Here is a 15,295-nt window from a genome sequence, read left to right as displayed (position 1 = left end):
GAATAAATTTAAGACAGAGATAGATAGTTTCCTAACCGATAAGGGAATAAGGGGTTATGGGGAGCGGGCAGGAAAGTGGACCCGAATCCATGATTGGATCAGCCATGATCGTATTAAATGGCGGAGCAGGCTCGCGGGATTGTATGGCCTACTCCTGCTCCTATTTCTGATGTTCTTATGTTCTTATATTATCCGCTCACACTCTCAAAGAGATTTAAAGCTGTAGCTTCCCATGGGGAAAATAAGGACTCTGAGCAGGGCCATCGAATAAGTATCAATGGCACCAATTAATAAAAGGTGGCTGAAATGGTGGGCAGGGAGATTAGCAAAACAGCTAGTGATAGGGGACGCAATCGTTTGAAAAGTTGACAGTCCTGGACACTGTTGCCTCTCACTTGCTCGGATAAGCGATATATTCACAGACTGGAAAAGATTTTGCAAGGGGAGGGTGAGCAGCCAGTCATTGTGGTCAATGTGGGTGTCACTCAAGTAGTTGAAGAAAGGCCTGACGTGCTGAAAAATGAATTTAGTAGACTAGGAAACAGGTTTAGGTGCAGGAATTCACAGCTGGTAATTTTAGGATTACTTCCCCAGCCATGAGCTAAAATAAGGAAAGACAGGAAGATTAGTATGGCTAAATGTGCAGTGTCAGGAAGTGGGATTCCACTTTGTTAGGCATTGGCACCAGTTCTGGGACAGATGGGAGCTATTTCACAAGCTGAACAAAGAGTACTGGCAAAATGATTAAATATGGAAGAGACAAGGGGTTAGAATTTGCACTCTTTCACCGCTCGGTTTCTCGGCGGCATTGGCCATTTTGGGCGAGAACCGGGGCGGCAAAATTTTCCACAGCTGAGGCATGCCGGTGGTTTCGAAGTACCGCTGGGGAGCGGACCACCACTGTGCAACGTCCACAGATCGCCCGGGCGCGATCATTGGCTGAGCGGGGACCTGTAGGTAAGTATATAAAAAAAAATTTAAACCGCCCATGAGGATCAGCAGAGCTGGGCGGGAGGTAAGTAGGTCTGCAAGAAAAAAGTTAGTAATTGGTTTTTTACTATTTATTTTCAAAATATGTTGGGGTGATTTAATTTAAAAGTGTCTTGGGAATGTTTTTTGGATTTTTTAGTTAGGTTTTTTGAAAAATTATTTTTATTCTTTTTTTGGCGTTAGGCCAAATCTGCAGCCTCAGTGTAAATTTTTATAGATTTTTTAATTGTTTACCCATTTTCTTTATGCACCACCCAATATAGCCGAAATTACACTTTTCCGCCCAGATTGGGGGTGCAAGGCCCATATTTTTCGCTGGGTGGATTGAAAATTTTTTTTCGGGAAGTTTTCACCAGCGATAATCTTCCCAGCCTTAGCGTTTTTTTAGGCGGCAATCAGGCGCTTGCGGGCTTTGGGGAAATTCTAGTCCAAGATATTTAAACTGGATGCGGGGCTGGGAAAATAAACTCAACCAGAAGAAACTAAAAGTGAAGAGAGAAATATATAAAGATTATATTCATGTAGGAATCAATTTTAGCAAGGGTGATATGGAGTAGAGGAATAAAAACAAATGGGATATGATTACAGCAAAAGTAGCAAGTAACTGCGATAAAACAAATCATGGGAAAAGGAATCGTGTTGAGAAAAACAAAAAAAGTTAAAATGTGATGAGCGTGGAAAATAAATTGGGGGAACTGGAAGCAATTATTTTACAAGATCTAAACTTAATAGTAACAGAAACCTTGCTGCAAATTCAACAGAGTTCTGTTCTTCTAGTTAAGTCTCTCCGCTTGTCTTCTTTTGAATTGGTTATTCTTTGCTTTTGTTAGTCATCAATCATACTGCACAAAAGCTTTCTCCCCAATTTCGATTTTCCCTTAAAACACATTTCACTACAAAAATCTCCAAGATATAAGTGCAACGATTATTCTTCACTCACCTTACTATATGCCCTAAATATAAAATAAAAATTCACAAAAACAGCCCAGCTGTCACCATACATCATTTACTGAACATAAAATAATCATCATACTGTTTGACATTTGTCTTTTTGTCATACTTTGACTATGTATCTTGGATCCCTCTATGGCTTCATCCTCCTTATCTCTGTAACATTCTCCAGCCTTACAACCCTCCAAGATAACTGCGCTCCTCCAATTTTGGCTTCGTGCGCATCCTAATTTTTATTGCTCCACCATTGTCGGATGTGCCTTCAGCTGCCAAGGTCCTAAAAGCTCTGGAATTATCTCCCTAAACCTCTCCGCTTCTCTATCTTCTCCTTTAAGATGCTCCTTAAAACCAACCTATTTGACCAAGCTTTTGGTCACCTGTTCTAATATCTTGTATGGGGCTCGGTGTCAAATTTTGTTTGATAACACTCCAGTGAAGTGCCTTGGAATATTTAACTCTGCTAAAGGCACTATATAAATGCAAGTTATTATTGTATATCATAGAATAATTAATCTTTGTAAGCATAGAGTTCAAGAGATCATCCACTCGTGAAGCAAAAGGTGTTTTATTCTTCCGCAATCTGATAATTCAAACCTTTACCTGTTGAACATCCTGCTGGAAAACACACAACTGCAGTCGTTGATGCAGTCGGACTTTGCGGTGCTGCCAGATACTTTCAAGCCTTCGCTGGTGATGCAACACTTCATGTACAATGTCTAAGACTCGATGAACTGCTTTGGAGTAGTTTGCAGTTGCAGTGAGTGAGTCAGAATTCCCCGGGCTTAAAGGTCGTTGCAGTACATCAAGAAGCGCTTTGCCATCCTGACTCACCTGTAACAAATGGAAACATCTCGGTTGTATCAAACTAAGGAAATGGTTCTGGCACGAATAATAAGTCATCCATGATTCAAATAAATTCTACCAGGTTCCTTCAATCTTTCTCCCATTTCCACTGCCAAATATTTGTATCTAAGGTATGCCACTTTCAAGTGAGTCTACATTAGCTACGACCATTAGCTCTGCCTGACTCAAACTGTCATGCTCAAAATGGCTGTCTGATGCTGTTTCACAGCCTTTCCACCAATAAAACAAGGTGACAAGTATTACCAATGATCTGGAACAATACAAATTTGCAAGTGCAACAGGACCATACAAATGGGATCCTTATGAATTATGTAGCACAAAAATGGCGAACACTTCAGATGACTTGAGTTAACAAATAGAACAGTAGTTATTTTACACTGGATATCGATTGAATTATGGTGCAGATTTCTCAGATGTCAGGTCAGAATTGTTAAGGGAAAAGGTTAGAGAGTAACTGATTGAGAATTGCTCTGAAAATCAAAGAAATTGAAAAACTTAAAAAAACAATAAAATAAAAAGAAAGTAAATTACAATAAACAGAATGACAGGACGAAGAAAGCGGTCTGATGACTGTGTGCACTTTCCTCTTTACCTCTGCATATGCCTGTGTGATCTGCTCATACAGCGTTTGATGGTGGTGAATGGCAATCTCCAAATCTTGCATTTCAGTTGGAAGTCCTCCCTCAGCACAGGTTTTGCACCAAATATCGACGCTTGATAAATACTAAAACAACATTGGAAACAGTAATTAATCATTATATTTTTATGTTCAAAAAAATCACGCAGTGAAAATAACCAAAAGGGAGATGAGGAGCATTTTATTTTTGTTGTGTATGCAATAACTCAATAGACTGAATACTGTAAACTCCGAACAGGTACAAACCTGGCTCTACTTTATTAGGGTCCCATGTGATTACATTACAAGATTGCTGGCCTTTTATACCTGGGCGGCACACACGTGCGCACAGCCCAATGACCTCCAACAGCGTCGCCACCTGGTGGCTAGTAAACCCAAGCATACATACATGATAATATCCCCCTTTAAGATATTAGTAACAGTCTTTTTACAAATTGAGACGGTCCGAGGTTTTTCGCTCCCGAGTTGAATGTCTCAGTTCAACTTCAGCCTTGGGCGAGCGTTCTGAGTCTGTTATAACTGGGGGCTGAGTAGCCGATCTGATGGGAGTGGCAATGACCACGTCAGGCATTGAAAGTCCAGATTCAGTGATCATGTCAGCGATTGAAAGTCCAGATTCATTGATGACAACAGAGTCCTCTGATGACAGAGGGTAGATTGGTTGGTCACTGATTGTGTCTTCCTCAGACTGTTTCGGTTCATCCGTGTGCCGCAGCTTTATCTGATCGTCATGTTTCCTGCATGTCTGCCCATTCTTGAGCTTAATGATAAACACTCTGTTACTCTCCTTGGCCATAACAGTACCGGCGATCCATTTGGGACCTTGACCATAATTCAGTACATACACAGGATCATTGATACAAATGTCGCGTGACACAGTAGCAGAATCATGATACCTTTGCTGACTTTGACATCTATATTCGACACTATTATTCAAGTCAGGGTGGACAAGAGAGAGCCTGGTCTTGAGATCTCTCTTCACCAATAGTTCAACAGGGGCAACCCAGGTAAGCGTATGGGGTCTTGTCCTGTAACTAAGCAATATGCGTGACAAGCAAGTTTGCAATGAACGTTGAGTTACACGTTTCATACACTGCTTGATGGTTCGGACAGCATGCTCTGCTTGTCCATTGGATGCGGGTTTGAATGGTGCTGACCTCACATGTTTGATACCATTGAGTTTCATGAATTCTTGAAACTCCATACTGGTGAAGCAAGATCAGTTGTCGCTTACAACGATGTCAGGCAGACCATGCGTAGCAAACATGACATGAAGGCTCTCAATGGTGATGTGGATGTGGTGGATGACACGGTGAGGTCGGCGGGGAGTCCAGGAGGTGGAGCAGGACGTCGAGAGGCCTATAAAGGCCCAACAGGAGCGTCAGCAGATCAGAGAGGCCAACGGGGAGTCGAGGAGGCGGAGCGAGACGTTGAGAGGCTTATAAAGGCCCAAGAGGACCATCGGCAGATCGAAGAGGCCAGCCGGTGCAGCTGCAGCAGGGTGAGAAGGCAAAAAAGAAGTAGAAAGAAATCGAAAGGTAACGTCACAGCCAAGGGGGTAAGTGATTGGCAAGTAGTTTTTACTTTTCTTTTTTTTATCAGTAAGTAACATTTAGCATTGTTGTTGCCAAATTAAGTTTATCTAGGGGTAATGACGTGAATAGCACTTTTAGTGAGTTGGTCTTACCGCAGGTAAAGGGTACACAGCCAGATAGGGAATGGGTGACCAACAGAAAGAGCAGTGCAAGGAAGGTAGTGCAGGGGTCCCCTGCGGTCATCCCCCTGCAAAACAGATACACCGCTTTGGGTACTATTGAGGGGGGGATGACTCATCAGGGGATGGCACTGTGGGTGGCTCTGCTGCACAGGATGGCAGGAAAAAGAGTGGGAGAGCTATAATGATAGGGGATTCAATTGTAAGGGGAATAGATAGATGTTTCTGCGGCCACAACCGAGACTCCAGGATGGTATGTTGCCTCCCTGGTGCAAGGGTCAAAGATGTCTCGGAGCGGGTGCAGGGCAGTCTGAAAAGGGAGGGTGAACAGCCAGTTGTCGTGGTGCATATAGGTACCAATGATATAGGTAAAAAACGTGATGAGGTCCTACAAGACGAATTTAGGGAGCTAGGAGCTAAATTAAAAAGTAGGACCTCAAAAGTAGTAAGTTCAGGATTGCTACCAGTGCCACGTGCTAGTCAGAGTAGGAATCGCAGGATGGCTCAGATGAATACATGACTTCAGGAGTGGTGCAAAATGGAGGAATTCAAATTCCTGGGATATTGGAACCGGTTTTGGGGGAGGTGAGACCAGTACAAACCGGACGGTCTGCAGCTGGCAGGACCGGAATCAATGTCCTAGGGGGAGTGTTTGGGGAGGAGTTAAACTAATATGGCAGGGGGATGGGAACCTATGCAGGGAGACAGAGGGAAGTAGAATGGAGGCAGAAGCAAAAGACAGAAAGAAGAAAAGTAAAAGTGGAGGGCAGAGAAACCCAAGGCAAAAAGCAAAAAGGGCCACATTACAGCAAAATTCTAAAGGGGCAAAGTGTGTTAGAAACACAAGCCTGAAGGCTCTGTGCCTCAATGCGAGGGGTATTCGGAAGAAGGTGGATGAATTAACTGCGCAGAGTACAGTTAACGGGTATGATGTAATTGGCATCACAGAGACATGGCTCCAGGTTGACCAAGGCTGGGAACGCAACATCCAGGGGCATTCAACATTTAGGAAGGATAGACAGAAAGGAAAAGGAGGCAGGGTGGTATTGCTGGTTAAAGAGCAAATTAAGGCGAAAGTAAGAAAGGACATTAGCTTGGATAATGTGGAATCGGTATGGGTGGAGCTACGGAATACCAAGGGGCAGAAAACGCTAGTGGGAGTTATGTACAGACCACCAAACAGTCGTAGTAAGGTTGGGGTCAGCATCAAACAAGAAATGAGGGATGTATGCAATAAAGGTACAGCAGTTATCATGGGTGACTTTAATCTACATATTGATTGGGCTAACCAAACTTGCAGCAATGCGGTGGAGGAGGATTTCCTGGAGTGTATGAGGTATGGTTTTCTAGACCAATATGTCGAGGAACCAACTAAGGAGCTGGCCATCCTAGACTGGGTGATGTGTAACGAGAAGGCACTAATTAGCAATCTTGTTGTGCGAGACCCCTTGGGGAAGAGTGCCCATAACATGGTAGAATTCTTTATTAGGATGGAGAGTGACAAAGTTAATTCAGAAACTAGGGTCCTGAACTTAAGGAAAGGTAACTTCGATGGTTTGAGGCATGGATTGGCAAATAATTCTTAAAGGGTTGACGGTGGATAGGCAATGGCAAACATTTAAAGATCACATGGATGAACTTCAGCAATTGTACATCCCTGTCTGGAGTAAAAATAAAACGGGGAAGGTGGCTCAACCATGGCTAACAAGGGAAATTATGGATAGTGTTAAATCCAAGGTAGAGGCATATAAATTGGCCAGAAAAAGCAGCAAACCTGAGGACTGGGAGAAATTTAGAATTCAGCAGAGGAGGAAAAAGGGTTTAATTAAGAGAGGGAAAATAGAGTACGAGAAGAAGCTTGCCGGAAACATAAAAACTGACTACAAAAGCTTCTATAGATATGTGAAGAGAAAAAGATTAGTGAAGACAAACGTAGGTCGCTTGCAGTCGGATTCAGGTGAATTTATAATGAGGAACAAAGAAATGGCAGACCAACTGAACAAATACTTTGGTTCTGTCTTCACGAAGGAAGACACAAATAACCTTCCAGAAGTACTAGGGGACCGAGGGACCAAAGGAGGAACTGAAGGATATCCTTATTAGGCGGGAAATTGTGTTAGGGAAATTGATGGGATTGAAAGCCGATAAATCCCCGGGGCCTGATAGTCTGCATCCCAGAGTACTTAAGGAAGTGGCCCTAGAAATAGTGGATGCATTGATGATTATTTTCCAACAGTCTATCGACTCTGGATCAGTTCCTATGGACTGGAGGGTAGCTAATGTAACACCACTTTTTAAAAAGGGAGGGAGAGAGAAAGCGAGTAATTAGCCTGACATCAGTGGTGGGGAAAATGTTGGAATCAATTATTAAGGATGAAATAGCAGCGCATTTGGAAAGCAGTGACAGAATTGGTCCAAGTCAGCATGGATTTATGAAGGGGAAATCATGCTTGACGAATCTTCTGGAATTTTTTGAGGATGTAACTAGTAGAGTGGACAAGGGAGAACCAGTGGATGTGGTGTATTTGGAATTTCAAAAGGCTTTTGAAAAGGTCCCACACAAGAGATTGGTGTGCAAAATTAAAGCACATTGTATCGGGGCTAATATACTGACAGGGATAGAGAACTGGTTGGCAGAAGGAAGCAGAGTGTCCGGATAAACGGGTCCTTTTCAGAATGGCAGGCAGTGACTTGTGGAGTGCGCAGGGCTCAGTGCTGGGATCCCAGCTCTTTACAATATACATCAATGATTTGGATGAAGGAATTGAGTGTAATATCTCCAAGTTTGCAGATGACACTCTACTAGGTGGCGGTGTGAGCTGTGAGGGGGATGCTAAGAGGCTGCAGGGTGACTTGAACAGGTTAGGTGAGTGGGCAAATGCATGGCAGATGCAGTATAACGGAGGTAAATGTGAGATTATCCACTTTGGGGGCAAAAACGCAAAGACAGAATATTATCTGAATGGTGGCAGATTAGGAAAAGGGGAGGTGCAACGCAACCTGGGTGTCATGGTACATCAGTCATTGAAAGTTGGCATACAGGTACAGCAAGCGGTGAAGGCGGCAAATGGTATGTTGGCCTTCATAGCCACGGGATTTGAGTATAGGAGCAGGGAGGTCTTACTGCAGTTGTACAGGACCTTGGTGAGGCCTCACCTGGAATATTATGTTCAGTTTTCGTCTCCTAATCTGAGGAAGGACGTTCTTGCTATTGAGGGAGTGCAGCGAAGGTTCACCAGACTGATTCCCGGGATGGCTGGACTGACATATGAGGAGAGACTGGATCAACTGGGCCTTTATGCATTGGAATTTAGAAGGATGAGAGGGGATCTCATAGAAACATACAAGATTCTGACGGGACGGGACAGGTTAGATGCGGGTAGATTGTTCCCGATGTTGGGAACCAGGGGACACAGTCTTAGGATAAGGGGTAGGCCATTTCGGACTGAGATGAGGAGAACCTTCTTCACTCAGAGAGTTGTTAACCTGTCGAATTCCCTGCCGCAGAGAGTTATTGATGCCAGTTCATTGGATATATTCAAGAGGGAGTTAGATATGGCCCTTACGGCTTAGGGGATCAAGGGGTATGGAGAGAAAGCAGGAAAGGGGTACTGAGGGAATGATCAGCCATGATCTTATTGAATGGTGGTGCAAGCTCGAAGGGCTGAATGGCCTACTCCTGCACCTATTTTCTATGTTTCTATGTTTCTGTGATTGTACACTTTATCCACTTGGAATAAGCATCCACCACAATTAAGAATATTTTTCCCAGGAAGGGACCAGCAAAGTCGAAGTGGATCCTGGACCATGGTTCAGATGGCCACAACCACAGACTCAGCGGCGATTCCGCTGGTGCTTTACTAAGCTGCATGCAAGTGTTGCACTGATGCACACATGATTCCAAATCAGAGTCAATTCCAGACCACCAGACATGAGACCTGGCAATGGCTTTCATCATGACAATACCGGGATGCGTGCTATGTCGATCATGCACAAATTTCTCTCTGCCTTTCCTGGGCATAACAACACGATTACCCCACAGTATACAATCCGATTGAATGGATCGTTCGTCTTTGCGACAGATGTAAGGTTTGGTCTGCTCACACATTTGCTTGGGTATGGCAGACCAATCACCACTAAGGATACAACGTTTCACAACCAATAATATCGGGTCCTGGCTGATCTAGGTCTTAACTTATTGGGCCGTGACAGGGGTTCCTTCACTTTCAAAAGCATCCATGACTAATAGTAGGTCTGCCGGTTGTGGCGTTTCCACTTCCGGTGTGGGCAACGGCAGACGGTTCAATGCATCGGCACAATTCTCAGTGCCAGGTCTATGGCAAATGACATAATCATCGGCAGATAATGTCAGTGCCCACCTCTGGATGCAGGGCGATGCATTGATATTGATACCTTTGTTTTCCGAAAACAATGAAATGAGTGGCTTGTGATCTGTTTCCAGATCAAACCGAAGACAAACAGGTACTGATGCATCTTTTTAACCCCATACACACAGGCTAGTGCTTCTTTCTGTACCATGCTGTCGACTCTTTCCGCCTTCGACAAACGTTTTGAAGCATACGCAACAGGTTATAATTTGCCCAACTCATTAGCTTGTTGGAGCACGCAACCAACTCCATATCACGAAGCATCACAGGCCAATACTAGACGCTTACACGGATCATAATTTACCAGCAACTTGTTAGAGCAAAACTGATTAGTAGCTTTCTCAAAAGCTCGATCTTGAGACACACCCCAAACCCAGTTGTCGCCTTTTCTTAGCAGCATGTGTAGTGGCTCTAATAAGGTGCTCAATCTAGGTAAGAAATTACAGAAGTAGTTGAGTAGACCAAGAAACGAACGGAGCTCCATCACATTCTGAGGCTTGGGTGCATTTTTGATGGCCTTGGTTTTCGAGTCCGTAGGCCTGATACTGTCAGCAGCAATTTTCCTCCCCAGGAATTCGACTTCCAGTGCCATGAAGACGTACTTCGAGCGTTTCAGTCTGAGTCCCACTTTGTCCAGACAATGTAGAACCTCTTCCAGGTTGTTCAGATGTTCGGCGGAGTTACGACCTGTGACCAGTATGTCATCTTGGAACACGACGGTTCTGGGGATGGACTTCAGTAGACTCTCCATGTTCCTCTGAAATATGGTTGCAGCCAAGCGAATTCCAAAAGGGAACCTGTTGTAGATAAACAGTTCTTTATGAGTGTTGATGCACATAAGTTTCTTCGACATGTCGATCAGCTCCTCATGTAGGCTGTCGTCAGATCCAGTTTTGTGAATGACTTCCCCCTGGCTAGCGTTGCAAACAGGTCATCAGCCTTCGATAATGGGTATTGATCTTGATTCGAAACTCGGTTGATCGTAACCTTGTAGTCTCCACAAATCCTGACAGTGCCGTCACTTTTCAACACGGGAACAATGGGCATGGCCCATTCGTTAAATTCGACCGGTGATATGATCCCTTCACGCTGTAGTCTGTCCAGTTCAATTTCGACCTTTTCCCTCATCATGTATGGAACTGCCCGAGCTTTATGATGGACGGGTCTTGCATCCGAGTCCACGTGGATCTGCACCTTGGCTCCAGTGAAATTGCCGATGCCTGGTTCAAACAGCGAGGGGAACTTGCTCATCCTCCTCCGACAACAGCGCTTTGATTTCGTTCCAGTTCCATTTGATTTTTTCTAACCAATTCCTGCCGACCAGCACTGGACCATTGTCTGGAACAATCCATTACAGTAAATCGTGAACCATACCATTATATGACACCTTGATTACTGCACTGCCAATCACTGTTATGAGTTCTTTAGTGTACGTACGCAACTTGACATTGACTGGACTCAGCTTAGGCCTCACAGCCTTAGTATCCCACAGCCTGTCGAATGTCCTCTGGCTCATTATTGATTGACTCACACCCGTGTCCAATTCCATCGATACCGCACACCATTAAGTTTTACATTAATCATTATCAGTTGGCTCTTTGTTTGGAACAAATCCAGTTCATACACTTCCTCCTCTGGTATCTCGGATTGCATATTCGGATCCGCGCTAGACTGGTCATCATCATCCACGTGGTGTGTTACAGCACGCTTGCTCAGTTGCGCTGGAGATGCCCCACTCTCGAACAGCCTTTACAAATATACTGTTTAAACCGACACTGATGATGCCGATGAGTTCCCCCACAATGCCAACACGGTGATATCGGATTCATTCCCGTTGGCAGACTTTGAGCAGCCACAGGTTTCGCATACGCAGTCAGGTAGGCCCTGCCATATGCAGCTCTGCCAAATGACGATACGATGTTGTTTACAGTACTTGCCAAGTTCCGATTTTTCAATGATATCTGCTTTAAGCTTTTGTCCGTCGTCATGCATGATTGGGCAATCGTGATGGCCTTGCTCAAATCCAGCGTCTCCGCCGCCAGTAGCTGACGCAGGATCACCTCGTGGTTAATGCCGATTACAAAGAAGTCCCGCAGCATGTCTGCCAACGCAGTTTTGAACTTACACGGTCCAGCTAGACGTCTTAGGTCGGCAACGAATTCCGATACATCCTGGCCCTCAGAACGAACGTGTGTATAGAATCGATATCTTGAGATGATGATGCCTTTATCTGGTTTGAGATGGTCACGTACCAGAGCACACAATGTTTCATAGTCCTTGTCCGTTGGACTTAAGGGTGAGAGGCGATTCTTTATGAGTCCATAGATTTTCGGACCGCAAACCGTGAGAAGGACCGCCCGGCACTGAACTGCGTCTGCCTCTTTCTACATTTTGTTGGCCACGAAGTACTGGTTCAAGCGGGTTACAAAGTCTGCCCAATCTTCTCCCTCCACAAATCGCTCCAGAATTCCAATTGTACTCATTTTTGAATGCGAAGGTTCTTTTTACCTCGTCGCCAAATGTTGCGTATGCAATAACTCAATAGACTGAATTCTGTAAACTCCAAACAGGTACAAACCTGGCTCTACTTTATTAGGGCCCAAAGTGATTACATTACAAGATGGTTGGCCTTTTATACCTGGGCCGCACACACGTGCGCTCAGCCCAATGACCTCCGACAGTGGCGCCACCTGGTGGCTAGTAAACCCAAGCATACATACATGACAATTTTACACAGCGAGTTTTTATGATCTGGAATGCACTGCCTGAAAGGGAGGGGGAAGTTGGTTCAGTAGTAACTTTTAAAAGGGAAAAAAGAATATATACTTGAAAAGAAAAAATGTGCAGCACTACAGGGAAAGAGCAAGGGAGTGTGACTAATTAGATAGCTCTTTTAAAGAGCCTGCACAGCCACGATGGGCTGAATGTCCTCCTTCTGTGCTGCATGATACTATGATTCTCTTTACAGAATTAACTTTGCACTGATCCACAATGCTGGAATTGAAATCTTAAGGAGTGGGGAGGGGGGGAGTGGGAGGGCTGGTGAGCCAAATAGGAGCAAGCCACCACCCCCTGGAGCAAAAGACGCGGAAAATTTTAACTCCCTGGCCTCATTAGTATACTTCGATAGCGAGTTCCACCCATATCCCACCTGGTCCACAAGGAATATTTAAAAAGTAAAAGAAAATTGAACTTACCTGGGCCTCCTGTGGCCAGGATCCTGTCTGCCACCCCGTTTTACTGGTGGGTTTGGTACTGTTTGGGGCTTAGTCAAGTCTACAGTTAAAATGGCGCATGCATACCAATAACATCATTACTTCTGCCATTTAAATTAAGCCCCCACTCCTCTGGAGTAGGCAGCCTTGCCTGATTTCAGGCAAGTTAAGACGGGAGCATGGGAATGCGTCAGGAATGTGGTGCAAAACCCTCCCTCCCACTAATTTTAACCCCTCGTCAACACCATTCAGGGTGAAAATCAGGCATTTAATTTTTGCTTTGAGAAAACAGAGTTATTCTCACCAAGGGTCTGACTGCATACTTGGGGGGTAATTTTAGCCCCCATAAACAGGTGGGTTTGGATTGGGTGGGAAGTTAACATTTTTAAAATGTCAAACCCGAAGCCACCCCACATCCAACCTGCCCACTTCCAGTTTTAACGGAGGTAGGGCGGGTGCGGGCGACCATCCCACTCCCAGTGGGCAAGTCCTTCATTTAAATATTTTCCAGCTATAAAAGTAGTCGGCTTGGGTTCCCCGGCCTTGTGAAACCCGACAACTGAAAGGAGGTGAGGAGTGCTGGATGGAACAGGTAAATGCCTTTCCAGCACTGTTTGTGGGCCAAGAGGAGAAGAAGTGTTTCCTCCCCCTGCCCTCAAAGATATCTTGTTAACCTCCCCAGCGGTCGGACCGCCCCACCCCCCTCCCTCCCGCCGTGATCCGATGTCCTCCTGATGTCCTCTCCGGCCCGCAATCTCCTCCCACCTCCATGGCCCCCACTACGATCTCCTGCACGGGCCCCCAATGATCTTTCCCCACCTCCGATCTCTCCGGGGTCCCCTACAATGTTATCCCCTCATCCCCACAATCATTCCAGGCCCCCCCCCATCGATGTCCTCTCCTTCCTCGATTTCACTAGCCCCCCATCAATGTCCCGCTTCCCCGATCTTTCCGAGCCCCCATCAATGTCCCCTCCTTCCCCAATTTTACAGGCTCCCCCATCAATGTCCCATGCTTCCCCGATCTTACTGGCCCCCCATCGATGTCCCCTATTTCCCCGATCTCTCCAGGTCCCATCGATATCCCCATCTTCCCCAAACTCTCCCGTCCCCCATCGCTATCTCCACTGACCCCGATCCCTCCCCAGCTGCGGCCTGGTGCCATAGGTCTACCCACCCGACAGCCTCCCAATCGGCCTGACTGCCCACGGGAAACAGATTCCAAAAATAGTAATCAGGTCCTGCAGTTAAATTCGACAGGACCAGAGGGAAACCCGTTCTTCCGGGTTTCCCGAGCACTGAACTGTCCCTCCCCTTCAGTTAAAGGGGAGGGCTGCTACGAGCTCTGCATGTAGTTTAGTTAGGCACACTGGGCTGCCAGGGGGGGGTTTCGGCCAGGCCAGTGGCCCGGTACCAAAGAGGGGTTGCCGGGCTGCCTGATCGAACCTTGGAGTCGGCCGACAAATAAAATAAAATAAAATGGAGGCGCCAGCAGTGCGTTCTCGCCTTTAAGGGCGGATGCGTCGTTGAGGTATATACAGTTTCTCGCCGGGAAAAGGTATCGGGGCACTGACCCACGCCCGCTCCGCTCCTGAAAGGGGGTCGCTGCCAGTCGGTAGGGGGTCTGTGCGTACCCGGGCGGTGCGGTGATGATCACCACCGAGAAAATCAGGTAGGGCAACTTATTAAACGTTGCTGGACTCCGCGTGACTAGGCGGAGAGGCTCTTTAAGGTAGTCATGGCTTAAAGAAAGGGGCAATTTTGGCATCGTTGTTTTTAAACGTTACATTACTTTTGTTTTTTTGATATTTGTATTGTGCTTCTATTCGCTTTTGGAAGTAGCTGGAAGGCTTGCATTGTTGTTCTGCAGCTAATCATGGTTTTCTCAGCAGCCAAGGGTATTATTGGTTCCCAAGGAGCTAGCTATCCAGTCTCCCTTCTGTTTCAGATATTAGTGGCATGGTGGACTGGCATAATATGAATGCATCAGCATTAACTTCCAGTTCCTATCAGGGACAACCTGGACATTAACAGAATGGAACCCTCTCCTGTTCATATAGGCCTATGGATTAGGTGTTGGGTGCCAGAAAGCCACCAAAGTGCCATTTAAGAGGGCCTGCACTTTTGGTAATCTTGCCACAAGGTATATTGTTGGACTTGCCATCTTTCCACAGGGATTATTGTGCAAATATTTCCACTGACAAACAAGGCTCAGTCACTAGGTTGATACATCAATGCACAGCAAACTAAGAAATGTGATATATGTCCCTGGTGGAACGAATGGTGAACTTAGAAATGTAATGCTGTGGTCACCTTCAGACTATTATCTGAATGGTGACAGATTAGGAAAAGGGAAGGTGCAACGAGACCTGGGTGTCATGGTACATCAGTCATTGAAGGTTGGCATGCAGGTACAGCAGGCGGTTAAGAAAGCAAATGGCATGTTGGCCTTCATAGCGAGGGGATTTGAGTACAGGGGCAGGGAGGTGTTGCTACAGTTGTACAGGGCCTTGGTGAGGCCACACCTGGAGTATTAT

General features: G+C 45.6%; 1 protein-coding gene across 1 annotated transcript in view; it reads right to left on the bottom strand.

Moving 5' to 3' along the window:
- kalrna (kalirin RhoGEF kinase a) overlaps positions 1–15,295 on the bottom strand; it is a 989,478-nt gene that overhangs the window by 533,441 nt on the left and 440,742 nt on the right. Inside the window, exons 9-10 of the mRNA XM_070875649.1 lie at positions 3,398–3,529; positions 2,542–2,772 (exon numbers count right to left, since the gene is read on the bottom strand). Of these exons, the coding sequence (XP_070731750.1) occupies positions 2,542–2,772; positions 3,398–3,529 (363 nt within the window). The remainder of the gene's footprint in view (positions 1–2,541; positions 2,773–3,397; positions 3,530–15,295) is intronic.

Source organism: Pristiophorus japonicus, chromosome 3 (genome assembly GCF_044704955.1).
Source record: "Pristiophorus japonicus isolate sPriJap1 chromosome 3, sPriJap1.hap1, whole genome shotgun sequence".
In the NCBI taxonomy this organism is placed as follows: Eukaryota; Metazoa; Chordata; class Chondrichthyes; family Pristiophoridae; genus Pristiophorus; species Pristiophorus japonicus.
Note: the sequence above shows the minus strand (reverse complement) of the source record. Positions and strands in the feature narration are given on the sequence as shown.